General features: G+C 60.7%; 1 protein-coding gene across 3 annotated transcripts in view; it reads left to right on the forward strand.

Annotated features, from left to right (window-relative positions):
• The window catches only part of SEPTIN9 (septin 9), a 151836-nt gene that overhangs the window by 58429 nt on the left and 66551 nt on the right, over positions 1 to 26856 (forward strand). For all 3 annotated transcript variants that reach the window (XM_045888369.3, XM_045888371.3, XM_045888370.3), the window contains one exon: positions 21334 to 21975. In XM_045888369.3, the coding sequence (XP_045744325.1) occupies positions 21334 to 21975 (642 nt within the window). The remainder of the gene's footprint in view (positions 1 to 21333; positions 21976 to 26856) is intronic.

Raw genomic sequence — 26856 nt, forward strand, 5'->3', positions numbered from 1 at the left:
AGGTCCCGGGCAGCAGGCAGAAGCGGGGGAGGCTGGAATGAGCTGGTCCATTGGAGAATGGGGCACAAGGAGGGGCCAGTTGGAGCGGATCAGAGGGCCAGGCCAGGCGTACCCTCTGGGAGCTGGGACTGTCCTGGGGAGGCAGCCGGAGTGGTGAGAGCAGAGCTGGAGGAGTTCTGGTCTGGGTCTGTGGGGCCGCCCACGTGGTGTCTCGGGGTTTGTGCAAGGTAGGACGAAAGGGGTTGGGGGGGAGACTGGCAGCCCCTCAGCTACTGCTGTGCCCCCAGAGTTCTGGGGCCCGCGGACACGGCCTGTCACAACACACGTGCTCATTGCTGAAGAACAGAAGCCCCAGGGGCCACCAGCAAAGCCTGGCAAGTTCTGAGCCACGGTGTTGCTGGGGGTGGTTTGCAATGCTTGCAGACTGGAATCCTGCAGGGGAGCCAGAGGGCCCTCGTCGGGTGTCTTTGGGAGGTTTGGAGCCTAGTGGGAGTATCCGAGCCAGGGTGGCATGCCCCGTAGGGCAGAGGGGAAGGCACCTGGGGTGGGGTGCAGGGCGGGTGTCCAGGCTGGAGCAGCGTGCCCCTGCAGGGCTGACAGGAAGCCGCCCCAGGTGGATGTGTGTGGGGTGTGTGGATCTGCTGATGCCCCACGTCCCGGGCACATCTGTCCCCTGCCCTGGGGAGCAGCCTTCTTGTTTTGACTCTGTCACGTTGTCGAGGAGGCATGGGGACTCAGCTTGCCCTCTCTCATGGACATGTCTGTCAGGTTCACTTCTCCCCCGGGCACTGAGAGGGTGGCAGTGGTCTTCATGGGCGTGAACGTCCCACACGGGCCTTGGCCTTCCCTTGCAGGACGACCTTGGGGCTCTGTGGAGAACCCCCCATGTAGGAGCAAGAAGAGAGTTTTGTATTTTGCTCATGTGATTTTTTTTTTTTTTTTTTTAGAGAGTTTTGATCCCCCCAGCCCCCCGGGAAGATGGGCCCGGAGGGATGACTCCTTCCCCGATCTCACCCTGGGTCGGTGGAGGCACGGAGCTGTTGGGCGGCATGTTCTTGGGTGAGAGCAGGCCAGATCTGTTCTCGTGAACGCTATTACAACTCTGGTCTTTGTGTAACAAAGCCCTTGCAGGGGCCAGCTGCTGCCCGCCTTCCTCAGCGCTGTCTGCTGGAACCGTAGTCGCATGGGGGGAAAGAATCCTGAAAGTCCTGGATGTCTGTGCAAACGCAGTCTGGCCCGGAACCTCGGCGCTCCGGTCCTGCAGAATCTGTCACGTACAGATTGCGCCTGCCTTTCGAGACCCTCTGCTGTCTCTTTGGAGGACCCTCCTAGAGCGGTCCTGGAGCTCCGGGCCCTGGAGAGCAGGCCGATGGGGCTGGGGGGTGGGGGCAGGGAGCGGGTCTCCTGGTGGGGTGAGGGGGGAAGGGACCAGGCGGACAAGCCCGCTCATCTGGGAGCCCAGACACCTCTGGGACAGGGGCTCCCTCGCCTGCTGGAGGCAGGTGCCCCTTTCCTCCCAGAAGGACAAGGCCTGTTGCTTGGTGATGGGTACAGACCTGTCCCTGATTAATGCCAGTGGGCCTCTTGGGTGATGCCTCCTGCTTTTCAGCCAGACGCAAGGCCCCTCGTGAGTACCAGCTCCCTGTCGTTGGCACCTTTGGGGCAGGAGGCGGGAGCCGTGGGCGTTGAGTTCACTCGGCTGGACTGGAGGAGCCGGGCCTGGGCGATTCGGCTGGTGCCTGTTCTGCAGCGATGAGGGGACAGTGGCCTGGTACTCTGTGTCCAGAACACGGGACTGGGCACACCCACGGCTTCGGTGTGGGGAGGAGAGCCGCCATGCGCGTGCGGGGTAGCAGAAGCCCCTCTGTCATGGGCTTCCGGGCCGGGCCGAGTGTCAGACCTGGGCTGGGAAGGTGGGGGCACATCTCACGCTGCCGGGCATCTGTCTAGAAAGGCTTTCCGGAGGACACGGGTCTCCAGGAAGGTTTGGAACAAGGCAGGTGGGCAGAGTTTGCATCCAGAGGGGGAGGGCCTTCCAGAGAGGTGACAGATGGGGCAACCGGGAGCCCGCGTGGTGCGGTGCTCACGAGGGTGAGCCCACTGCCGTCGAAAGCTGGGTGGCTCACGGGAAGTGGCTGAGCCTGAGCTTCAGTTTCTCCTCTCCGCGAGGGTTGTCCTGGGCTTTAGGTGGATGTGGCCGGCAGCACCGAGCACAGGGCCGCTCCCGGGAGCGTGGGGGGTGCTGTTGCCGCTCTTGGACCTGGGGGGTGGGGTGGGTATTTGCAAGGGGCGGGGGGGGGTGGACGCCGAAATGTGGGGATCTGGGTGACGGCAAGTGTTCCAAGGCCACAGGCAAGGGCCTGTCTGGTCCCCCTGGCGGTGAGGCTCACCGTGTGGTCAGCACTGCGGATTTGTAGCTTCTGCGGAGCCCACCCGGGGCTCCCTCTGAGTGCAGCAGATGCTCAGGCTCCTGGCCAAGCCAAGGGAGCCCCCCTCTGGCCTGGCAGGGCTCCCTGGAGGTGCCACAGGTCTCTCCCCGTCAGAGTGGAGGCTGGGCTCATGTGGGCTGCCGGGTTGCTTCCCTGGAGAGGTCGCCCCACCTCCTCTGCCATTCCCCCCCCCCAGAGCATCTCCGATGGGGGGCCACGGGCTGGTGCTGGACAACCTGACCGAAGACAGGTGGTGGGCTCGGGCGGCCCACCTTCCTGAAAGTGAGGAGTGAGGCAGGGTGGCCGTGTCAGGGAGGGGACGTGCAGGTGGGGCAGCCTCCTTGGCCAGCAGCCCTTTGGCAAGACTGCTTGTGTGTGGGCTCTGAGCTAAGAGAACAGTCTCGTCTGGGGCCGAGGGGGAGAGCAGGGGCAAGCCGGGTGCCTTGCCTGTGCCCCAGGAGCCCGTGAGCCCTATACCCCCGCCCGCCGGGGGCCCGGGGAGCCTGGACATGGGGTGGGGGCTCCGGGGGCTTCCCTGCCCGGAGAGACAAACCCAGAGCTCGAGGGCCAGTGGTGGGCACAGCCAGCCCAGTGCCCGGTGCGTGGGGGGCACTCGCTCAGGCCACGTTTACAGAGGCGGCCATCTTGCCGGTGGGGGCAGTGATACGGTGGCCCACTCATGACGAGATGGCACCAAGAGCCACACAGACGTGTAGATGGTGCGCCTGCCCCGCGGGAGCCAGGGACCTCTCCGGCCAGTGCCCGAGGCCTCAGCCTGCCCCTTGGTGCCATAGCCCACAGACCCTGGCGCTGGCCGAGCAGAGCAGGGCTCCCTCGCCTTCTTTCTCCTTGTGTGCCCAGAGGTCGGGGGGGTCCCACTCAGAGACCCGGCCCCCTCCACGGTTCAGCCCAGGTGGCACTGCCATCCGCTCAGTTGACCAGCCAGGCAACCCTGCTCAGAAGAGTCTCCTCGGGGTACAGTTAGCAGTGTACCCCGGTTTGGCAGCAAGGACCTGGGGCATCTATCGTGACCCCCCAAACCCAGGAAGGAGTCTCATCTGCCTGCCTGGCCAGACCAGGGGCTTCCCTCTGGGCTCGGAGCCCCTCTTTGCCCACTGTTTTGTGGCCGGAACAGTGGGCTACGTGCTGAATATCCTCAAAGAACCTGGTGGGGTGTGTAGAATGTGTGGGGGCGCGGTGAGGGGGTGAGGGGCAGGGGCAGCCAGGGGCTCCGGTGGGAGATTCATCAGAGGGTTGAGGCCCCGGGAGATTTCATGTTTTCGATTCACCCCCGAAACCTAGCCAGGAAACAAGCTCTTGCGCTTTCTTTTGACAAAGCCACTGAGGAAAAATGGTCCAACAGTGGCTTTCTTCCCAAAGGCCTCTTGGTTTTTCCCAAATTTGGAGGCTCTCTCCGTTGGTTATGAGACCGAAAGGTCCGGAACTCTCTGGAACATGGTCCCAGAAGCCTGAGGATTTGTAATCTCCAGCCAAACAGACCCAGCTGACACCCTGGACACCCCCGGCGCCTGGGGCAGTTCTGTGCTCGGGTGTTTAATTTGGTCGGGACAGAGCCTGGAGGCTCCATTCAGCCTGGACCGGGAGACATTCTGGAAGCTCCCAAGCTTGTTGTCATTTTTAAAAGTGCTGCCAGTGCCCAGAAATTTAGGCAGAGGGATAAGAGGACAGCGCCGATGTCTGATGTCCGTGGAGTCCCCACGCCAAGCACAGGGCTCTGTCAGGAGCTGGGGCTGCAGAGAAGGTGGGGAGCCTGGAATGAAGCTCCAGCCTACCTCTTTCCTGCGTTTGGTGTTTTTCCTTGCCTGCTCTCTTTCCCATGTTCCTGAGTTTTTAATAGCCCTTCCCGGGAGGGTGAACCTCTACGGACTCTGGCCTTCTCCCTCCACTGGGTGGAGTTGCAAAATCCAGAGAATCCAGGGCCCTGGCCTTAAATGCATAAGTGTGTCCTGCCCACCCAAGGCTTAGAGCTTCCTGTGTCCCTGGGCCCAAGGCCGGGAACCTTTGCCTTCAAACATTCAGAATAGCCTCCTGGGAAAGCCAGGGGAGATGGGGAAGGGGAAACAGAGAGGTGACCCCACCCCCCACCTCCTGGCCATTCCACTCCTCTGGTCCCCGAGGGCCTGTCTGGCTGGGGGTACCATGGTTGTTCCCTGGGTACAAATGGGGGGCCATGGGGAGGTGGAGGGGGTCTTGCGGCCTGGGGCTTATTTGGATAAGTGGGGGAATTCCAGGGTTCCTTCCCCTCTGTGCCCCACTTCCCCAGTTTTCCAAGGAGGGGCTGGAACGCTAAGCTCTTTTGCAGGCCTTGTCAGGTCTTTTTCCATGATTCTGTATCTGGTCTCCTAACCAAAGGCACAGTCTTCCCGGACCCTTAGAGGAGTGCTGGCCAGTGGCTGGCTCTCTTTGCTGATGGGCTTCTGGCTCTCTCCTGGGGCAGGGTTTGGGCGTCCTGGGCACCTCCCTGTGGGAAGCTACAGCTGAGGGTCCCCTGGAATTGAGGAAGGGAGCCACCCGGGCCACAGACAGCCCCCTCTCTGCCCGTGGGAGGTTAGGCGACAGACAGCATCATCTTTCTTTTTGGTGGGAAGAGAGAGATGTCCCCAGTATGAGGCACCTTGCCGTCTCCCCTCCCTTAGGCACTGACCTGGAAGATGGAGATGTTTCTGGTTCTAACCTTGGTGGCCAGCAGCCTGGTGGATTTCCATACTGTCCCAGGCAGGATCTCATTCTGTATCCGGGCTGGCCCCCTCCCTGGATGCAGGCAGCGGCTCTGAGCTGGGATATTTGGCTCTCTGTTCCATATGGGTGGGCAATTTTCCTGTGAGTGGTAGGCCAGGCCCCTTCCCCGTGTCCCCTGGAGACCGAGATTATCTATAGTAAAAGCATACAAGTTTTCCTGGCTCCCAACCAGGCCTGGAGAGGTGGTCTTCTCTGCTGTCCCCTGCGTCCTGTCCCCCATAAAAAGTCAGGGGAAGGCGCGCTCTGGAAAGTGGCTGGGTTTTGGCTTTTCGTTCAGCTTGAGAAGTGCCGGCATCCATTTGTTCTCTGGTGGGCCAGGAGGAGGATCCGTGGGGTGGGAGAAGCAGTCAGCTCATTCCTTTTATTCAGCAGCTGTCTGTGGGCGCCAGCTAGGTGCCAGCTCTGTTCTAGGTTCTGGGGGTCCAGGTGTGAGCCCAAGAGAAGAGGGGTAGGTTCAGGAGGGCTTCCTGGAGGAAGGAGCACCTAACCAGAGTCCCGGGTGGGAGTTTACCAGGCAGGGTCTCCGGGCACATGATGCCGGCTGGCTTCTTTTGTGATTTCTCCCCACTCGTAGTTTGTTTGGGGGAATCCTGTTGTGCCCACACTTGGTAGAGGTGCCTGCACCCGATGGGGGTGCCCTTGGGGCTGTGCTTGCAAGGAGGATCCGGGCTCCGTCTTTGCTCCTGGTCAGGAGGCTGGGTGAGCCGTGAGGGATTTGGGTGGTGAATGGTCCAGGGGGGGGAGAGGCCCCGGATTTGTTACCTAGCAGGGGTGGAGCTTCGAGCTCTAAGTCCTGGGCCTTCTCCACAAACCCTCAGGAAGGGTTGCTTTGCTCTTTTGCTGAGCTATGAAAGAAACCCCTGGCAGGCCTGGGGCCCGTCCGGGGTGAGATGGGGAAGGCCGTCTGGGGTGAGATGGGGAAGGCCGGGGGTGAGATGGGGAAGGCCGTCATTCATCGTTCGTTCACACCTTTGTAGGAGGCGGTGGAGTGGTGTCCTCTCCCTCCTGGGTGGCTGTCCCCGCCCCAGCCCCTGGCTCTGGGGGACACCGAGTCTCCGGGGCAGCTGGGGGGATGGGGACACTGGTGAGGGAGGAAATCTACCCCCTGCCCTGTGCACTCAAATATTTACATCTCTCCTAATATTTAAATGATGAAGCCAGGCTCCTGCAAACAGCTGCCCTGGAGCCAGCTGTCGGCTCTGGCCTCCCTCCCCCCTCCCCCTCCCTCCCTCCCTCCCTCCCTTCCTCCTCCCCTCCCCCTCCCTCCTCCCCTCCCCCTCCCTCCCTCCTGCATTCTTTGTTTCTGACCCAAGTCCCCGGCCCTTCCAGCTGTTACCCGTTTGCTCACAGGCATGTCCTCTGCCCGTGCTGGCTCTTGTTACTTTCCATAACCATCTCCTTTATTGAGCACCTACTACGTGCCAGGCACTGGGTCGGGCACTTCATGTGCTCAGTCTTTCAGTCTTCCAGAGTCCAGCAAGGTGGATGGGCTGCTGAGGCTCACTCAGGTCACCCCTGGCCTCAGGCCACACTGGCAGGCAGACCCAGGTCCTCCTGACCCGGACCTGCACCTGCCCATCCCGCTCTACTGCTGGATCCTGCCCTCTGGCCCTCCCTGCTGCCACCTTCCACAGGCTGACCCTGCCAGGCTGTGATGGAAATGTCAGTGGTGAGTGGGGAGCAGCTGGGCATCCAGAGCCTGCAGTCTGGCGGGGGCTGCCCTTCCTCCAGTCCCGGCCTCGCTGCCCTCCAGCTCCATGACAGCTTTTTGTGAGGTGGGCATCATGGTGCCCACACTGCAGGGTGGCAGGGAACTTGGGAGAGGGGGTGAGGGTTCAGGGCTCAGTGCAGCACTGGGGGGTAGCGGGTGCTCTCCCGTTGAGGATGTGGCTCTCGGGGCGGGGGCTGGTGGGGTTTGGAGTCAGAGTGGTAGGCTGGTTAGCATGCTGGCTGGGATCTGGCTTCACCGGCGCCCAGGCTGTGATCCTGGGCCAGTCGCTTACCTCTCCGGGCCTTGGCTTCCCATCTGCGAAATGGGGAGGGCATAAAGTCGCCGTGTCTTGCGGTGGCCATGAGAACTAAATGGGCCTCAGAGCTGTGCCCGGCGTGGAGTAAGCACTCCACAACGTCGGCTGTTAGAAGTTCAAAGCGACGGGACTTTCTGGGTTTGTAGGACACGCCTGGCAGTGTCCGATGCCCTGGTGGAGATGGGGACTGTGCTGGTCTGTTTGGGGCACTGTCACGAAAACCTGAGGGTGGGGGCTTAAACTGTGTGTTCATCCCTCGCCGTCCTGGAGGCTGGGGATCCAGGATCACCTTGCTACCAAGTCCTGGCTCACAGATGGCTACAGCAGGGACACCCACCAGCAAGCTTTGCTCCTGTCCCCAGGAGGGCGACGGTCTGCGGTGAGGAGTGGGCAGATTTGGCAGAGGCGAGAGGTGGGCAGGGGCCCTGCGTGCCGGGCTGTACCTCTGTCCTGTCTGTGTTTCCCGTAGCAGGTGAGTTAAACCGTGTGTTGTCGTGGGGGCGCCGGGCTGCCTGGACCTTCTCTGTCCAAGGTCAACACGGTGTGGGCTGTGGGCAGGTTTTGAGGCCTCGTGACCAACACGCCCCCCTCGTCACATGTGTCTCTGCCCCTAGCAGTGCCCAGTGCGTCCTTGGGGCAGGTCATGACTGATCCGGGAGCTGAATGGTGGCGGCTGAGGCTGGACACCGACCTTGGGTGACTTTTGGGGCAGGTGGGGGCAGGCGGGGCTGCTGAGCTGGCGTCTCCAAGGTCTCTGGCCAAGGCAGCCCCCCTGATGGTTGGTGCTTAGGATTTTCTTTTTGTAGGATTCTCGGTAGGGGGTGGTGGAGGAGCGGAGGCTTGTAAGGGCCTCCCCCAGCTTCCCCTCTGACGCACCTTGGGGTGCCAGGCTCACCCAGCCCTCCTGATCCAGAACCTCCAGGAGGCCGAGACTGGCAGTTGATTTTTTAACAAGTTCCAGAAATGAATCTGACCAGCGGTCAGCGGTGAGAACGATCGGGAACCAGGACCTTACAACTACCAAGGAATTCAGAGAGCTGGTGCTAGAACGAGTAGCAGTTTGACCCGTGTGATGCTACCCGGAGGGCAGCTCAGAGCGCGTCCCTGCACGAGCCTGCTTACAAAACACGGGCACATATATACACAGCAGAAGGATTGGAAGGACCTTGGCAAGATATTGAAGTGGTTCTCTGGGTCGTGGGTTTATTGATGATTTTTTCTTCTATTTCCTTTGCGTCTAGCAAGTTTTCTACATTGTACATAAATTGCTTTTAGAGCCAGGAAAAGAGCAATAGATGTTATCTTTGCAAGTTTATTGTCAAAAAAGAAAAATCACTCAGTCAACCCAGGCTCCCACGCTGGCTAGAGAGATGGGTGCCCACTGGCTTCTCCAGCTCCAGGTTGGGCTGCTGGGTTGAGGGAAGGCTGCATGGTCCAGAGGTGAGCACGGCCGCCAGCTGTGTGTTTGGCCCCAGAGGAACGTGGCCAGAACCCCGGGGAGGAGGGGGGCTGGCCCTCCCTGTGCATCCCTGGCCGGGCCCCTCCAGCTCTGCTGAGCGCGGGGATTGCCGGTTGGTTGAGGAGCAGCGAGAGTAGCCGGGGCTGCCGGCGGACTTCAAAATGGCCCTCGGGTCAGAGGGTGCCAGGGCCGGAAGGGGCTCTTCAGCCCTGCCCTTCTTTCTGGTCTGTCACCAGGACACTGAGGCCAGAGGGGTCATCCGTCCAGCCCAGGCAGCCTCCCCAGCCCTGGGCTCAGCGGAGCTGCCCCTGACCCTCCCACACTGAGCAGTTATATTGACTACTGAGCTAAAATTCTCTGTTTTTAGTTAAGAAAAGTATCATTCCTGCAGGCAGCTCCGTTTCCTGCCCCTGATGGGGGTGTTTGCGGGGAGGTTGGGGGGGGTTGGGTCCCTGTTTGAGCGGTGGACCCTGGGCGGTTCCTGGGCAGGTGATGGCTCCTGCAGCAGGTGGAAGGGAGGGTCTGGCTGCCCCGAGGCTGCAGAGGCAGGAATCGGGAGTGGCGATTGGCAGCCCGGGCCCTGCCTGGGTGGGTCAGGGCTTCTGGGGTTGGGTTGGCAGCCCTGGGAGGTGGGGGGTGGCAGTGGTGGTGGTCTGCCAGGAGCTCTGGCACAGGATTTAGAGCTCACTGTAGACTGTGCTTCCGTTTCTTCTGCAGGCCAGGAGCAGAATGGAGGGTTGTCTCTTTATGGGGTGTGGCCCTGGAGGGGTCATTTATTGACCCACTTGCAGCCCAGCAGCCAGGGAGCTGAGGATCACACACTGCCTGCCCCTGAGGCCCTTCGTGCGGCAAAGGGAGGACGCCCCACAGGCCAGCTGCTCGGGCGTGCTGCCTGCTCTGCTCGGAGGAGGGGGTCTGTCCTGTCCCCCGGGAGGTGTCTTCCCTGAAGCCGTGCAGGGCAGATGAACGCTCGGAGCCTCTCTGACCCAACGTAAAATGGGAAAAGAGTACATTCACCGCTGCCTGGAAGCCGCGGCCGGGTGGGCACCAGAAAGTGAGACATGGACCCGACAAGTGTGTGCGACCAGCTCGGGGGACCTCGGGGCACAGGTGGGAGAGGATTCAGGAGGCCGGGTGGCAGCGGGAACTGTGAGTTTGCCTTAGCAAAGTCCCATGGGCTGAGGGGCGTAAAGCCCGGGCCAGGAAGCCCCAAGTCCCAAATCTAGGCATCAGCCGGGCTGGTTCCTTCTGGAGGCCCCAAGGGAGGATGTGTCCCAGGCCTGTGTCCTGGCTCCCGGGGCTGGCTGCGGTCCTTGGCATTCGTGGCTTGTGGACGTGTCACCTGCCTGCCTCGTCTTCACGTGGCCCCCTCCTCTACATGGCCTTGTCTTTCCTGTCTCTTAAGAGCACGCTCAGTATCCACTTGCGGACCCACCCTAAATCCATGATGATCACGTCTTGAGATTTTTAATCGCATCTGCAAAGACCTTATTTCCAAATCAGGTCCTGTTCATGGGTTCTGGGGGCTAGGACGTGGACATGCCTTTTGGGGACCACTCTTCAACCTGCTGCAGTGACCCATCTGAGGGGCAGCAGAGTGTTCTAGGCTTGGGGTGAGTTGGGTGAGTGGGGAACGGCAGGCCAGGCTCTCAGGGACGTTGGCCTGTCCGGGCCCAGCCTCCACGTCTGTGCGTTAGGAGTGTGGTGGGTCCTGTCTGCCGTCCTCCAAGCAGCTGCCCGTGGCCCCCCTGCTGGACCTGTCCAAGGGTCTCCTCACGTTCTAGATGCATGTGTAGAGTTGACCAAGAGCTTGCCGTCCCTGGTGAGAGCCCAGTGAGGCCCCGAGCAGGAGGGGCCCTGGAGGCCGCCTCACTCAGCACCCGCCGCCCCCCCAGGCTCTTTGGAACAGCCAGGCGCCCCCCCCCCCCCCCGTGGAGGTGCTACTGCTCCCTGGGAGCCCCTTCCAGAATCTTCTCAGTGTCTATCTGTGGTCTCTTCCACACAACAAACTCACCACCTCCTTTTAGTTTTCTGTGCCCCCTCCCCTGCCAGACCACGCCTGTCCTTGAGGATAGAGACCAAGTCCACTCCATCCCCTGGGTTGGCGGAACCTGAACCCACAAGTCCACGTGGTGCAGGTGGGGCTTTGCGGCCACTGTGTCCCTTCGTCCCCCACCCCCACCATTCCTCGGGAGGCCTGGGGAGCAGCTGACTCCTGGGTGCTGCTCTGACCGGCGCCTGACCCCTGCTCCCTGGGGTCACCCTCCCCTGTAATTAGGCCGAAGCTCCTGTTGGCCTGGGCAGCACCCGCTTGCTGCCCGCCCCGAGGCCACAACACAGGCAGCTCCATCTGTCGCCGTGGCGTCCCTCGGCAGGCCGCGTGATTAATGGAGGGCTCCACCTGGGCTCAGTGGCCCCTGGTAGTAGACTGGTTTTTTTTGCTTCATTTTTTTTTAAGTGTATTGACCATCTCCCCCAGTAGTCAATGAGGTGAGGAAGGGGAGGGGGGTTCCTTTGCCCCCGCAGATCGGGAACAGCCAGCGCCCGGGTGCGAGGTTGCTGGGCTGAGCGCAGAGAATGGAGGAGTAGCCCCCCTAGGCAGCTGGCCCCCCACCCTGACCGCGGCCTGGCAGCTCGGCCTGCACCGTGGAGCCCAGATGTCCTCAGTGCCACGGTCCTGCTCTGCCGTGGTGGCCCGGTGGCCAGTGGGAGAGAAGCCACCGGGGGCGTGGCCGGGCGGGTGCACCAGGGCTGGTTTGCAGAGGGATTTTCTTTCTTTTCTTCCTTCCTTCCTTCCTTCCTTCCTTCCTTCCTTCCTTCCTTCCTTCCTTCCTTCCTTTCCTTCTTTCTCTCTCCTTCCTTGTTTTCTTTTTCTTTCTCTCTCTCTTTTTCTCTCTCTCTCAAGATTTTATTTATTTGTCGGAGATAGAGAGAGAGTGCCCAAGCAGGGAGAGCTGCAGGCAGAGGGAGGAGCAGGGAGCCCGATGCAGGACTGGATCCCAGGACCCTGGGATCATGACCCGAGCCGAAGGCAGAGGTTTCCCCGACTGAGCCCCCCCAGGCGTCCCATGCAGAGGGATTTTCATGGACTATCCTTGCTCCGTGGTCAGGGGTGGGGCCGGGGTGGCATCCCGAGGTTTGGGGGAAGGTGTGTTTGGGGGAGCGGTGGGAGGTTGGAGGGTGTGGGTAGAAAAAAGGGAGAGGGCTGTGTCGGTGGTGGGGACCCTCTTGGGGGAGGGGCTGTGCTCCGACCTGGAACCGGCAGCTCTGTTCTCTTTCTGGGGCAGGACCCCCTGGAAACCCCCACAGGGTGTCCGGGGTGCCTGGGAAGGAGGTTACAGGCTGAAGGGCTCTGGGCTTTGTGACCTCTGAGGCCGTTGAAGCTGTGGCCCGTGGTTTCGGGTTTTGAAGTCAGTCCCCTCCCAGGGCCTCCCTCCTGCCCTCCCTGGCTGCCATTTATCTGAGAACCTTCGACCCCAGGAGGCCAAGAGGTCATGTATCCCCTCCTCTCCCTCCAGGCTGGGCCCCTCCTCCGTCTAGAGAGAGCTCCACGGGTAGCCTGGCGTCCCCACCCAGGGCAGGACATTCTTGCCCTATCTCATCCGCATCTCTGCTGGGAGCTCAGCTGGGTTCCCTCGCGCTGCTCTTGCTCTCTCCTTGGTTTGAGAGAGGAGAGGACAAGATCCTCTGTCTGCAAAGATTGTTCCGCATGTCACACGTTCCCATAACTTTAGTCAAGGAAGAGATGTGGTCCAGGGTCTTAGGGGACTTTTAAACCTGCCTGGAATGACACTGGTGTCACCGGACCCAAGGGGACCGGGCAGATGGCAGGAGCAAACACAAAGGGGCCTTCATCCGGGAGAAGAGGCTCTGTGCCTGTGTGTCGTCATTCTGCTCCGTGTAGAGAGACTTCTCGCAGCAGGAGTTGCTCGGCGGCTGTCCCCGGCTGCCTGCTGGGTCTCCCGGACTGGACAGCTGTCACCCTGAGACCCTTCTCTGGTTGGGGAGGGGTAAACACCAGTAATGAGCCCTCTGAAGGGAGGTCGACCAGAGAACTTTTTGCCCAAGGGGGACAGTGTTGGGAGCGAACAGGGTGCACTGTCTTGTGACACTGGGATTGTAGGTGTGAGTTGGGACATCCTGGGTGGGCGGGATGCATGGGCTCTGTCCCGGTGGACATGGGGGAGGCTCTGAGGCCGGGGAGGGAGAGCAAGTAGCAGGAGGGGGAAGGGGTGAACCAGTGGCCTGATGCAGGCCAAGCGGGGGAGGCTCCTTCTCGCCAGGCCAGACTGATTCCGGGGTACCCATGTTCCCCTTCTCAGAGCTGGTGAGTCCTGGCGGGAAGTGGCTTCAGCATCCACAGAAGGCGGCCACGGTGCTTGCAAGACCTCCTTCTCTCTTCTGTGTTATGTTGGTGTGTTCATTTCCTGGGGCTGTAACAAAGTGCCACACTGGACGGCTTAAAACACTAGCCGTTTAGTCTGTCCCTCTTCTGGAACCCACAGTCCGAAGTCAAGGTGTGGGCAGGGGTTGGTTCCTGCTGGGTGCTCGGAGGGAGCGTATGTCCCAGGCATCTGTCCCAGCTTCAGTGACAGTCCTTGGCTTGTAGACCCATCCCTCCAGTCCCTGCCCCCCGTCACGTGGCCTTCTCGTTTTCTGTATCTTAGGAGGACACCTGCCATCGGATGTAGGGCCCACCCTTATCCAGGATGATCTCATCTCTAGATCCTCAATTACTTCTGCAAAGACCCTTTTCCCAAGCAAGGTCCCTTTCAAACGTTTTGGGAATTAGGACTTGGACCTATGTTGGGGGCTACCTTCGACCAGTGTCTTCTGTAGGTCACATAGAAGAATCTGGAAGCCGTTGTAAAGGAATCAAGTAGGACCTCCCGTCCCATCCTGCAGGGACTGGACTGTGTAGCGAGGCTGGGGAGGGCTGGTTCCGTCTGTGTCCCTGCTTGCCTGCCAGGTTGTCAGAGAGCCTGTTCCAGGGAGTTTGGGGAATAAGAGAAGGTCTGGGGTCTGGGGGCTGCTTTCGACCCTAGCTGCCACTGGGCTCCCCCGCTCATAGCCGAGGGGTCTCGTGTGTGTGTGTGCACGCACACACGTGCATGTGTATGGGTTGGGGGTCGCTGGTGCTCCACTCCTGGCTTTTGTATTCTTTTTGTGCCTGGAAATGTCACGGCCTGGGAAGGGCCGGGTGCCATGGAGGCTGTGTGGAGGGCCCCCGCCATGAGGCGCAGCCCGCTCGGCCTTGGGAAGGGAGGGAGGGGGCTTGTTTGTTGCTCTTGGCCCCATCTGGGAGACCCAGCCTGCACTTTCTCACATTGCCATTCCAGAGCAGGGGGCCAGGCCTTGGTGGAGGCTGTGAGGAGCAGGAAGGACCCTGGAATGCTTCTGTCCCCGAGGCCCAGGGTACCAGTGGGGGGAGGGTGCAGTGCCTCCTCACACCCAAAGCGAAAGACAGTCATCCAAATAAATCAGGGCGGGGGTGGGGGCACCTGACATGCTTTGCCTGGGGCTGCATGGCCTCCCCTGGGCGCAGAGACCTGCTGGGGAATCCAGAGTTCTCAGGGATGCTGTTGGCTGTCCCTGTCCCCTCGGGGCTCATGGGGGTCAGCCGGTCCCTCTTTGTCCAGGGGGCCCAGGCTGGACCCTTGGTAAGATCGTGCCTGGTGTTGAAATGCAGGCTGCTGGTGGTCCCAGGGCCAGGGAGAGGGGCCACGTGCATGCTGCCTGTGCTCCCCAGGCTGCCTTCGGCTGGTCACATGTCCACGTCAGCCCAGGGCAGCCACCCTGCTGGCCCCCAGACCCGAGCCGGAGTGGGAGCAGCGTGGGGCTGGCATGGGATGTGGCTCTCAGGCTGTGTCTGGCCCTGCAGCCCGGCCAGGCCTTGCCTTGGGGAGGCAGAGGGAGAGGGGCCGGGCGGAGGGTTTAGACCCATGGGTGCCCTGCTCTCCATCCGTCCGCTCTTCCTTTGTTTGGACTTGGCCTCTTGCTTGTTGTTAGACGTGGTTCTCTGTGTGAAATCTAAGGCCCAGCTGCCTGGTGGTGCCCGAGCTGTTTGCGGCCTTCGGCTCCCCAGGGCAGGCCCCACTCATCCAGGGTCTGTTTTTAAGCTTTTCCTTTTGGACTCTTTTGCTTCCTGAGGACACGCCTCTCTCCCCTTCCCCCCCTGCCCCCTTAGCCATCTCCCCTCCACCGAGCCCCTGGAGGCAGCTCCTGAGACAGGGACCCAAGGGGGGGTGATCCCAGGTACTCCCCCAGGGGAGGAGGCCGGGAAGGACGTGGTCTGGAGGGTGCAGCACCGAGCATGTTAGGCAGGTGGGCAGCTGGGGCCCACTGGGAGTGCCGGGGGACCCTGCACCGCACACCCCAGAGTTGTCCCAAGGGGGGACAGCTGGGGTATTTACCCTCCATTTACAGCCTAAAGGCTGCTGCCTCCCAGGCTTGGGCACCAGCAGAGGCTGCCCGTGGGTGTCAGGGACATCGGTAAGGCCCATGCCACCTTGGCCACACCTGGGGTGACCACACACGCTGCGTGCACACCCACCCACAGGTGCACACGTGAACAACAGTGATAATTCGGTCACAGGCACCATTGTGTCATCCTGTCAATGCCACAGTAGGACAGCCCAGGAAGCAGAGACTCAGTGATGACGACTGAGGTCGAGTCACTCCCGGTTCGAGCTTCTCCCCACAGCCCTGACTGAGGAGCGCAGTCTGGTGAGCGCCGTCCGCCCCACACGGTGCAGCGACTGTCGGCCCCTCCAGAGCACCCTGGCCCTCTGCCCTACCCCCCCCCACCCCGGCCTGGAGTTGCCCCTGCCGGGCCCCTCTTTCTGTAGGTAATTCATTCTTTAGTTGGAATGAGTCCTGCTTTTGTGGCCTGGGGTTCTTTTCCTTTGGAAGATTTGTCGCTTCCATGACTTACCCGTGTTCTGTCTGCCCCGTTTCCCCGCTGTACTCGGTGAAGCTTCTCGTGGCCCCAGCCCCCAGCTCCTGTCCGCCACTATGAGACGGCGCTCTGTCCCCACCAAGGCCCCGCCGGAGTCCTTGACCCAGAGCCAGGGGCCTGTGCCAGGGCCTGGCCCCCACGGGAGGAGAACCAGGGCCTCATGGCTAGCCCTGTGCATCCTGACGGCCGAGCAGTCACCTCCGGGGTGGCGTTTCCCTGTGGCCTTGCCCTGCGGGCTCAGGGTGGGGAGGAAGACAATACTCCCTGCCTGGTTCCCTGGGCCGCGACCCTGGCTCCTGGGTGGCCACCCTTTCACGGACAGAACCTGCTCTGCCACTACCTGGAAGAGGCTCTGCTTGGCCGGGGCAGGTGCTCTTGGGGCCTGAGGCCAGAATAGGACCCCACGATCGGCAGCGTCCCCGGCGCTCCGTCCCCGGGAGTTGTGCTTGGGTTTGTTTTGACCTTGGTCTCTAACATTCCTTGCATGACATTCGGCTCCCCATTGGAGCAGGGCTCTGTGGCTAGCCCCGGTGCCCCCTCCCCAGACTGGCCGCTCTGTGCGCCCGGAAGCCGGAGAGCTTCACCGCAGCCTGTGGTCTGAACAGGGGCCTTCACAATGGCCCCTTGTGCGCCACACATTCCTCCTTAAACAGGCCCAGATCCTGCTGCTCCTGCTTTGACCCCCACGGCACGGATGGACGTGCATCTGGAGAGGGCCCGGAGGTGGTTAGTGGGCTGTGGAGGGCCAGGCTTTGGGGCAGGAGGAGTGGGGCTGGGCCAGTGTGTGATTATCCACAGCCTCCCCTGTTTGCAGCAAGGGCTGTTTTTTAAAAAGGAGCGTTGATGGTTTTATTCCCTGAAAGTGGTAAGCGGCCCACACTTGGTGCAGACGTGCTGGGAAGAGGCGGGAGAGCCTAATGGAGCAAACCACCCACCTGAACTCCATCCAGAGACCACGTCCTCCGTGAGTGTGCGCGCGCACCACACATGTGCATGTGAGATGCAGTCGGATCTTTGCACGCATCTTGTATCGTGCTATTTTTACTCAATATTCTCAACATTGCTCATCTTCAAAACCGTGATTTTGATGACGGTGCAGGACTTCGGCATATGGGTTTAGAAAATCTATGTAAACCCGGATTGTTTCCAGCGTTTGCTATTTTAACGCTGATGCAAACGTCCCCATACATAAATCCTCTGCTTCGGATTATTGCCTGGGGGTAAATTCCCAGCAGCAGGCCAAGGTGCACAGACCACCATCTCCAGACTCCCGGTGCCCGTTAGGGAGGGCTTTTGGGAGCAGGTGAGGTTTGAGGCTTTGGGGGGACTTGAATACAAAGGAGGGGGAATGGGGGCAGTCTTGTTTTGGGAACCGTGTAAGCAGAGCCGGGGCACCTCCTGCCCCATGGGGATGGATGGCAGGATCTCTTCTTCCCCAGTGACGGCCCCGTACCTGTCTGAGGCTCCGAGGCAGTCTGGTTTGTCCTGTCCAGCTGTAGATGTCTTTTGTGCCCTCTGACTCAGTGACATCTTGCAGACAGAAGAGGCAGCTCCGTGCTGCTCCCCACGGCTCCCCACGGGTCCAGTGAGAGGCTGCTTTTCTGCCCAGGCATCAGATCTGACATATGGTCACATAGGGTCTCAAATCTGCAAAATGACCAGCTCATGAGCACTCTTGTTGGCTTCCGTGGCCGCTTGTGGACACCCTTTGGCGGGCTCTACCCTTGCAGGGAAGGGGAGGGGTGCCTGCCACCGGGAGAGGTCACACCCACCCACCCACCCTCCCCCCGGAGCTGGTGGAGGGGGCTTCCAAGGACGGGGGCTGTGTGTGTGTGCCTGGGACCCAGGGTGTGTTTTTAGGATTCTGAGGGGGGAAGCTTCAGGACAGTCCGCTAATTTTTCCCAGCTGGGTGCTGCTCATGTCACGACATCCTCCGTGGGGAGGCAGCTTTGTACGGGGCGTCCCTTGCGAAGCCTGCCTTAAAAAATGATCTTGTTTCATCACCAAATTTCCCGGTGTAAATCTAGAGCAGGGTCACTCCCGACGACTGCTCCTACCATCTGGGGTTTTGTGGATTCCCGGAGAGGAAAAGGAGGTGGCTTTTTCTCCTGGGTCCCTGGAGAGGGGCTGGGGTGCAGGGCAGGGTGGCAGCACTGGCCGGAGAGCCCAGACAGGCCTGCAGCGCAGAGGTCTCACCCCTGCAGCGGTAGCTGCGGTAACTTCTTGGGGCTGCCGTAAGAAGTTACCACAGACTGTGGGGCTCAAACCGCGGAAGTTTATTCTCACAGTTCCGGAGGCCTGAAGTCCAAAGTCAAGGTGTAGTAGGCTCATACTCTTTCCAAAAGCATGAGGAAAGAATCCTTCCTGCTTCTCCCAGCTTCTTGGTGGCCCCAGGCGTCCCCTGGCTTGGGGCTGCATCACTGTGGTCTCTGCTGGTCTCACAGGGCCTGAGTTTGTGCGTCAAATCCCCCTCTTCTCTCCTGTATAAGAACACTTACAGGATTTAGAGCCCCTCCTAAATTCAGGATGGTGTCATCTTGAATCCTTACCTTATCTTCCCAAGTATGGTCAACTTCACAGGTTCTGGGGGTCGGGACTGGGATATACCTTTTGGGGGACACGATTCAACTCATTACAGAACCGTAGAGGAAGGTGGAGCTTCTCAGGCTGAAAAGGTAGTGAAGACCCGGTGCCTCTCTGCTCCCGAGGCTCCTTGTCTAGGGGCTTCCCCGGGGCTCCGTGCCCACAGGTACAAACCTGTGACCTGCTCCCACCTTCAGCTCGTGTAGAAGCAGCACCTGAGGCCCTTGAAGGGACAAAGAGGTGGCTCGTGGAGTTACAAAGGAGAGGATGTTTCCAGGGACCCCAAACCCACTCCCCCACCCCAAAGCCAATCACCATAGTCATGACATGGCCTGGATGCCATGGGAGGGAGACGTATGAATGTGTTGGGCTGGGGCAGGAGGCGACAGCGAGCCTGGCCTGGGAGGGGACTTGGAATCAAGTTTTTGGGGGGATGGCGTAAATTCTCCAGAACAACCCTAACAACGCAGCCGGCTTGCTGACAGTCACACCCTGAGGGTGGGAACTGCTCCTGTTCTCTTGAAGCCTAGGAGTAACCCGGGATGGGGCGGTGCCTGAAGCCCGAGGGTGAACACCTTGGTCGATCAAAGCAGCGAGAGGAGAGGGCGGCGGGTGGGGACGGACGCACGCGTCTGTGGAGATTGCTGAGGGAGAAGGGTTGCCAACCCGGCTCAACAGTGATCTATGTGCGGGTCGGGTTCGAATTCATCGCCACCCCGTGACCATCGGTGCCTGAGTCAGACTGGGACCAGGTTTTGCTTTGGTGTACGGTTCTAACTCGTGGGTTGGTGGTTAAGGGCACCTCCAAATGGGTTTCCCAGGGAGGGGGCTCTCCAAATGGGGTCACAGGCCTCGCCGGTACTCCCGGAGAGGAGGTCGTCTCATTCTGGGGCGAACGCGGGCAAAGGCCTACCCCCCTGATTTCTGTTCTCCAACTCGGCCCCACGGATTAACCCCAGGGACACCTGGAAATGCCTGTGCCGAGGTGGGTGGGGTGTGGACCCCACCTCTAGGGAGCTCACAGACAGACAGGAACCACCGTTCGGGGGGCAGTTTGGACAGTGCTCGCGAGGCCAGGGGTAGACCAGATGCCTCGAGGTCCCGGGGAACCCTGTGAGGTCACGGTTCCAGGTGTTCCAGGTGTTCAGCTCAGGACTTTCTGGCCAGTTAAATGCACCCTGGCCCTGTCCTTTGTCACCTCAGCCTTCTTTGGAATGAGCGGTTTGCACTCTGTGGTTCTCTTAGGGGCTAGGCTCCAGGGGAGAAGTGCTGGCATCCCTGCTTGGACACATCCCTGCCACTCGGCACAGGACCCCACCGCCTTTGGCCACCTTATCCACCAGAGGTCACACGCTGGGCCCCCAGGCCAATTGCAGCCTGTGGATGGGATTCTGTTTGACTGCTCCGTGTTTTAAGAGGGGTTATTTTCCTCTGCGCCAGCATATACAGATCAGGAGATAGCACATAAAGTGCAGATTTCCAGATTCTTCTGCCAAGTCTGAAGCTCTGGCCGCATTGGGCATACGGGCCTGCCAGGCAGCAGCAGAGCTGAGCAGCTGGCGGATCCCCGAGACAGGGTGCTCAGTGACATGCTAGGTCCCCCTGACCAGGGACATTTCTGTCCCTGCAGGGCCTCTGGGATGGCTGAGCTTTGCAACTCAGGATTTTGTGCCCTTTGTGCCCCGAGAAGGAGACGTGCCCAGGGCTCAGAGGGGTGCTGCTGGGGTGCCACGTTTGGGGAACCGGTAGATCAGGCCGCCAGACGTCGGGGGTGAGGGCCTCCTTTGCTTCCTCACTCTCCCAGGGCTTGCGAGCACATGCTTCTCTGGCCACCCACCCACTCAGCCGCCCGCCAGGCCCTGATCTCTGGAGGAAGCACCGTCCACTGGGAAGAGACAAGACTGTGCTGGAATTTGGGGGAGGGAAAGCTCAGGGTTGGGGGGTGGTGCTGAGAATGGCCCCAGATTGCTGTTGTTGGGGCTGGGGCCAGCTGGGGGCCCAGGGGGGGAATTGGCAGGGTCCTAGGAAATCCTGGGCTCGGGGAGGGGGGCTGGGTTGGCGAGGTGAGGCGAGGGGTGGGAGAGGCACTCTGGGCTGCCGAGGGCCTGCTGGGGGCCTGGCCAGGAAGGAGCTGGTGAATGTTCCTGCCACGTGGGCCTTTTCTGCTCTGGTCTTTATGGCGGGAGCAGCTGGTTCTTGTTGGGAGCGTGGCCGCAGGACCGTGGGGATGGCCGGCAGCTTCCCAGGCACTGTCCCCCGGCCTCGGAGGGAGCAGGTCCTTGCGGAGGTAGCGGGCAGCCGGGCGGAAGCACTGGGCGGCGGGGTGGGAATCAGGTCCGGCTAGGGCAGGTAGCAAAGCACGGAGGCAGCTGCAGCTGAGGGTGCGGACCGAGAGAGTTGCCGCGCCAGGGCTCTGTTCTGCTGCCTGAAACAGGACAGCCAAGCGGTCAGAATCTTGGGCCTTGCCGCTGGACAGACGCATCTTCTGGCCCCGCCACTCTGTCTCCACGCTGTTGGGCACGTTGCTTAAGCACCAGGGCCTCAGTTTCCCCGTCCGTACCAGGGGTTAACCGGTATTTGCGGCTTTGGGTCGCGTGAGGAGTGAACATACGCGGTAAGCCCAGTGCCCGTGTTGGCGGTTGGTGTCGGTTGTCACGATGGCATCGTTGCCGTCCTGATTCTGACAGACTGTGGTTGAGGCTGGTGTGACTGGGGATGCCTCCCGCCCCACCCCGCCCAGTTGCTGCTGCCCGCGGTGTGTGGTGTCTGCGCTGGGCGGAGGTGAGGAGGGTTAAAGGAAGGCTGCCAAGGAAGAAACCAGAGCTCCGCTTGAGCCACAACATCTTTATAGAAAACGTGGCTGCCACATCCACGCCGTGGCCATGGGGGACAGAGAGCTGGTGTCCTCCGAGCTCCAGCCTTCTCGCTCGCTCTCCCAGTGTGTGTGCGGTCGCTGGTGCTGGAGTCCCCTAGGAGAGTGGGGCTGTCCCCTTTCTTCCCAGAGGTGGAGGGTGCAGGAGTCTCCTGGGCCCCTCAAGGCAGCCCCCATGCTGGCTCCCTCAGCAGCGCGTCCCCGAGCCGTCCGCTCCTCACATCCCCCCCGCTCTGTTTTCCAGCCTTGAAAAGATCTTTTGAGGTCGAGGAGGCCGAGACGCCCAACTCCACCCCGCACCGGAGGGTCCAGACCCCTGCGCTCCGGGCCACTGTGGCCAGCTCCACCCAGAAGTTCCAGGACCTGGGCGTGAAGAACTCCGAGCCCGCAGCCCGCCATGTAGACTCCCTCAGCCAGCGATCCCCCAAGGCTGCCCTGCGGAGGGTCGAGCTCTCGGGGCCCAAGGCCGAGCCCGTGTCCCGGCGCACGGAGATCTCCATCGACATCTCGTCCAAGCAGGTGGAGAACGCCAGCACCGCTGGGCCGTCTCGCTTCGGGCTCAAGCGAGCCGAGGCGCTGGGCCACAAGACGCCAGAGCCCACCCCTCGGAGGACGGAGATCACCATAGTCAAGCCCCAGGAGTCGACCCACCGGAGGATGGAGACCCCTGCCTCCAAGATCCCCGAGGTGCCCACAGCTCCCACTGCAGACGCAGCCCCCAAGAGGGTCGAGATCCAGGTGCCCAAGCCAGCTGAGGTGCCCGCCTCCCCCATCCCACCCCAGACCCTGGAGAATTCAGAGCACGCCCTGATGTCTCAGCTGCAGAACAGGCTGGAGCCCAAGCCCCAGCACCCCGTGGTCGAGGCCCCACCCAAGAGCCAAGAGGGTGAGTAGCAAAAGCGAGTCCTCCGTGCTGTGGTGCTCGGGGATGGGGAGCTGGCTTTGCCCTTCAGTCTGGATATGGGGGGGAGGGGGTGGGTAGCAGGTGGGTGGAGATGCGATTCCGGAGAGGCCAAGAATACACCAGGGCAGGGGTCCCAAGGCTGGTGAGGGGGACTGGCAGCCCTTTCTTTCCACTGGGGATGGACTGGGAGGCAGCAGCAAGCTTGGCTTGCATTGGGCTTTGGACAGAGTCTTTGGGTTTCGAGGGGCCCCCTTTACTGGTCAGAATGCACCGGGGTGTAGAGCTTCTGCTATCAGAGCCCCGAACGGCAGGGGTCTGGAAGTCTGGGGAATGAGGAGGCAACAGGCTCATGTTGGGACGTGGTTTGGGACCCAAGGACCGGCTCCCATGTGCCGCTGGTTGCCGGGCCACGGGGAGGCAGGCTCCTGCTCAGGAGGGATTGTGGGCTGCTCTGTAAGTACCTGCCGGAGGCAGAGGCCTCGGGTGGGAGGAGGGGGTTTGTGCCCTCCTGAGGTTTTGTCCTGGAGGATCTTCCTCCAACTCTTCCTCAGGGAGGGAGGGTTGTGGCTGGAGGCAAGGGAAACAAGAATGCCTAATCTCCGTGTGCCCCAATTCTCGGGACAGCTAGGGAGGGGTCCTTGGGCCGGGGAACCCCATGATACCTGCACACAGCTCCGTTTGGGAAGCTCTTCCGGTGAGGGAGGGAAGCCAGGGGCTTGGGTGCTGTACTCCGAGGGCCCAAACTCGGAGTTGTGCTCCCGTGGGGAGCTAACCAGGGCCCGCTTGGGAACATCTGGCCATGGGACACGGTGATCAGGGGCTGGCGGGGCTGTAAACCTTTTCCAAGTGCAGGATTTGGACGCAGTAAATGCTCAGTAAGTATTCTTTGGGTTGGATAAACAAAACATTCTAGGTTTTTGATTTACCTTTTAAATTATTATTATTATTAATTTTGGTAAAATACGCATACCGTGAATTGACCACTTGAACCGTCGTGAAGTATGAGGCTCAGTGGCATTGAGCACATTCATGCTGTCGTGCAGCCAACTCCACCCTCTGTCTCCAGAACCTTCCCAAACCGAAACTGTGTCCCCACCAAGCACTAACTCCCCGTCCCCCTCTGCCAGCCCCTGGCATCCCGGCCCCCCTGTCTACCCTCTGTCCCCGTGAACCTCCCAGACGTGAGATCCGCCAGTGTTCATCCTTCCGTGTCTGGCCGACTTCACCGAGCACCGTGTCCTCACGGTCCATTTGTGGTGTAGTCTGTGTCGGCATTTCCTTACTTTTTACAGCTGAGTAATATTCTGTTGTGCGGACAGATCCCATTTTGCTTGCCCCCCACCCCACGACTTCCTCCTTCAGCACAGACTTGGCTCATGCTCACTTACGCCAGAGTCCGTGGACGGACCCCAGGCTACGGCTCCTTGGCCACTGTGAGCATGGGTGCATGGATAGCCCGTCCGTACCCTGCTTTCAGTTTTTCTTGGTTTTCCTTTTTGAACACAAGTTTTCCCATGGTCCGTGGGCTTAGGGACTAGGGCGGCTTTCGGCGTCAGACGGGGTGGGGTGTTGGATGGGGGCCAGCGCTCCTCACGCTTCGGTGGGAGCAGCTCCCTTCGTTTGACCGAGCAGCTGGGATGGGAGTGGGGGCCAAGACTCTGCATTGGCTGCAGTGCTGGGCCTCAGCCCACCCTCCCATCTCCCCAAACTTGACCCTGCAGAGCCACGCCCACCCACTCAGATACTGTGGTGTTGGCACGAAGGCATGCCCAGTGTGTGGGGAGTGGTCTTCTGTTAGTCCAGGGCCTTTGCCACCAGATACGACCCCTCCCTCTCCTCTGGTCATATCCCGGTTGGGGACATGGTCATCACCAGGCCCGTCCACGGCCAGATCTTGATGGCAGCTCGTGGTGGTTGAGTGAGGAGGCGGTCCTGGCTCTGGGGGATGGGCGGGGGGGTCTGCCCAGGGTGGTACTGCCCTGGGTCATCAGGGTGGGCAGGGCACAGTCTCAGGGCCACTGGGCCAGTCAGGCTGGCTCTGCCTCAGGAGAACAGCCACTAAAGAGCAGCCAGGAGCCATCGAGGGGGCTGTGGGGGTCTTCCCGGAGCCCAAGCTGCTTGAGCCAGCCTTGGAGAAAGTAGGATTTACCCAGGTGAAGAAGGGGAGCTGAGGCAGCATTCCCGAGGTGCCCCGGAGCCTGGAGCTCAGAGGGAACCGCAGACTTTCTCTGTGGAAGAGAGTTTAAATGTCCAAGCCCAGTGCCAGAGCCCTGCGGTTAGCAGCCCAGACCCCGGTGCCCCTGAGAGCAGCCAGTGGGTCCAGCAGATGGGGGTCCAGCTCAAGGGCCAGTGGCTGTCGTCCTGCCTCGGAGTGTCAGCTGGGGAGGGGGGTGTGTGCCGGGACCTCCCGTGTCTCATCAGCTGGGTGGGGAAGGGGCTCTCTGAGACTGGTGCTCACAGGTTGAGAACCTTCAGGCTGGACAGATGCAGTTAGATAGACGGCTGCAAAGGGGAGGAATGCTGGGGGAGGGGGAGGGCTGGAGGAAGTGGGGGCTCGGATGGCTCCGTTGGGGAGGATTCTGTTCCCTTCGGGCAGCACTGCGGGTGACTCCGGTCCTGGGGCCTGGGAGTAATGCAGGGTGTGAGAGGTTGGGTGAAGAGGGGGAAGCAGGACCCACTGTGGGCTGGAGAACTTGGCCCTGACCGTCTCGGCCTTGGATGTCCATTCTTGGAGTCCTGGGCAAGCTCGGTGGCAGGCAGGGCCTTTCCAGTGGAGGTGTGGTCCTGGAATCTGTTGCAGTGGCTTCGGGGGGTCCCCTGCTCTGAGGCTCTGTCTGCTCCCCTGCCCCTCCCTCTCTTCTGGTCATATCCCGTCCAGTCCATCCAGACACAGATCCGATTGCCCCTCAACCTGGCTTCCCATCCATCTTTCCCACCGGGCTGGCACTCCCATCCCCTTCTGCCCCCTCCCAGAAGCCCCCCACCCTGCAGGCCTTGCTCCGACTGCCCCCTGTGGGCACGCCGTCCCTGGCACCCGAGGCCAGCTGGCACCACAGGGGTGAAGGATCAGGGAGGGAGGGAGGGAGCTCCGTGCCCTCTGCCTTCTGGACTGTGGCTTCAGGTGCAGGACAGGGTCTCCAGGGACCATGGCCGAGCTGCTCCCAGATGGAGCTTCCTACAGCACAGCACTGACGAAATCCCCACCAGCCTTGGGCCTTCCCTGGCCCGCTGTCCATGGGGCCCTCCACAGTTGGTTCCCTCTCTTGTCCAGCTCAAACCTCCCTGTTCCCCAGGCTCCTCCTGCTCTGGTCCTGTTATGGCCTTCACAGGTCACCTTTCCTCACCTCCTGCCCTGACCTCCTGACCCCTAGCCCCTGACCTTCTTCCTCTTCACGTTGCTGCTTTTTCAACTTCTGTGCATCCTTCACAGCCCAGCTCAAATGGCACCTCTTCCATGAAGCCCTCCTACTAGAGTCAGAGGTAGTCTCATTTCCTTTGACTCCTGTGCCTTTTCGCATTTTTTCTGGTCTATGATATCTTGTGTGTGGCTTGCAATGTTAATTACTTGTGTTGCATGAAACATTTTTCCTCTGCTAGACTTCTAATGTAAAAATAGCTTCTCAGCGTACCTTTTCTTTCCAGGTTTAGAAAATCTAGAAGTTAGAATCTAAGGTTCACCTGTAATCCAGCGATATCCACTCTGAGCATTTGCTCTGTATTTTTCAGAATTCCCTCCATGCCCTACTAGGTTCTGGGTTATTTGAGGGTAAGGCTGTTGTCTGTTTCCTTCAAGGTTTTTTTGTTTTTGTTTGTTTGTTTTACTGGCTGAGTGACATAGATGTAGTAGGTACTCAATAAAACAATGTTGGAGGGGTGAGATGGCTTTTTGTGGCCCTTTCGGACATCAGGACCCCAGGGACCCCATGGGACCTTGCAGGGACCAAGCAGATCCTTTCCTGGTCAACCAATAACCCCGCAGGTCTGACCTGCTCCATTCTGGTGCATTGGGGTCTGTGTTTCTGAGGCTGCTGGTCCCAGGCCCTGACCCCTGACCCTCCTTGTCATCCTTCGGTCATCCCTGCTTCTCTCAGGCTCTGGGTGAGTACGGCCTTGTCCCCTCGCCTAGGTCCCTGCTTTTCCCCTGCCCCTGCATGAGTGGCTCTGGGTGGGGCTGGGCCACAGGACCCAGAACCATGTCTGTGCGGTGAGCCACTGACTCCGCTCCCCCTCGGGAACCACCCACCTCTGGTTCCATGGCTGACACCAGCCAAGTTTCCCCCGAGACTGCCTTATAAGGCGGGCACAGGCTGCTCAGTCTCCGGGCTGCTGCTTTGCCGTCGCCGGATGCTAACTGGGAGCCTTGGGGCAGGCTGGGGCTGACTGGGCTGGCTGGGGATCGAAGGGCCCTGGACCGGCTCCCGCTGTGTTCTTGCCCGGGGCCTGGTTCTGCCCCATGGGCCAGCTGGTTGTGAGCCATCCCTTTGCCCGCCCCCCAGCCTCAGTTTCTTGATCTGTCCCACAAGGGACTGGTTGGGGCTCCTGTCCTGAGGCATTAGGGCCAGAACCCTGTTCACGGTGGTGCCAGGTGTGGCTGGTGATGGTGGGTGTGAAATTGGGGTGGGGCAGACTCACCAAGTGTCTCGGTAGGGTTTCCCTCTGACTAAAAACATCTAGAAATGTTCTTGGCTCTGGGTGGAGCATTGAGGCAGGTGGCCATCAGGTCCCCAGGCTTCTGGCAGTAGGCATGGCGTTGTGCATACGGGGGGTGCCTGCTGCCTTCTGGGTGGACCTGGGTTCCTGCTGCACCAAGCCTGCGTTAGGGGCTGGGACAGAACAGAGACGGTGTCAGCTCTGTGGGGGACA

This window comes from Mirounga angustirostris, unplaced genomic scaffold, assembly GCF_029215605.1.
Source record: "Mirounga angustirostris isolate CCGP_5_RB_7025 unplaced genomic scaffold, mMirAng1.0.hap1 SCAF_17, whole genome shotgun sequence".
In the NCBI taxonomy this organism is placed as follows: Eukaryota; Metazoa; Chordata; class Mammalia; order Carnivora; family Phocidae; genus Mirounga; species Mirounga angustirostris.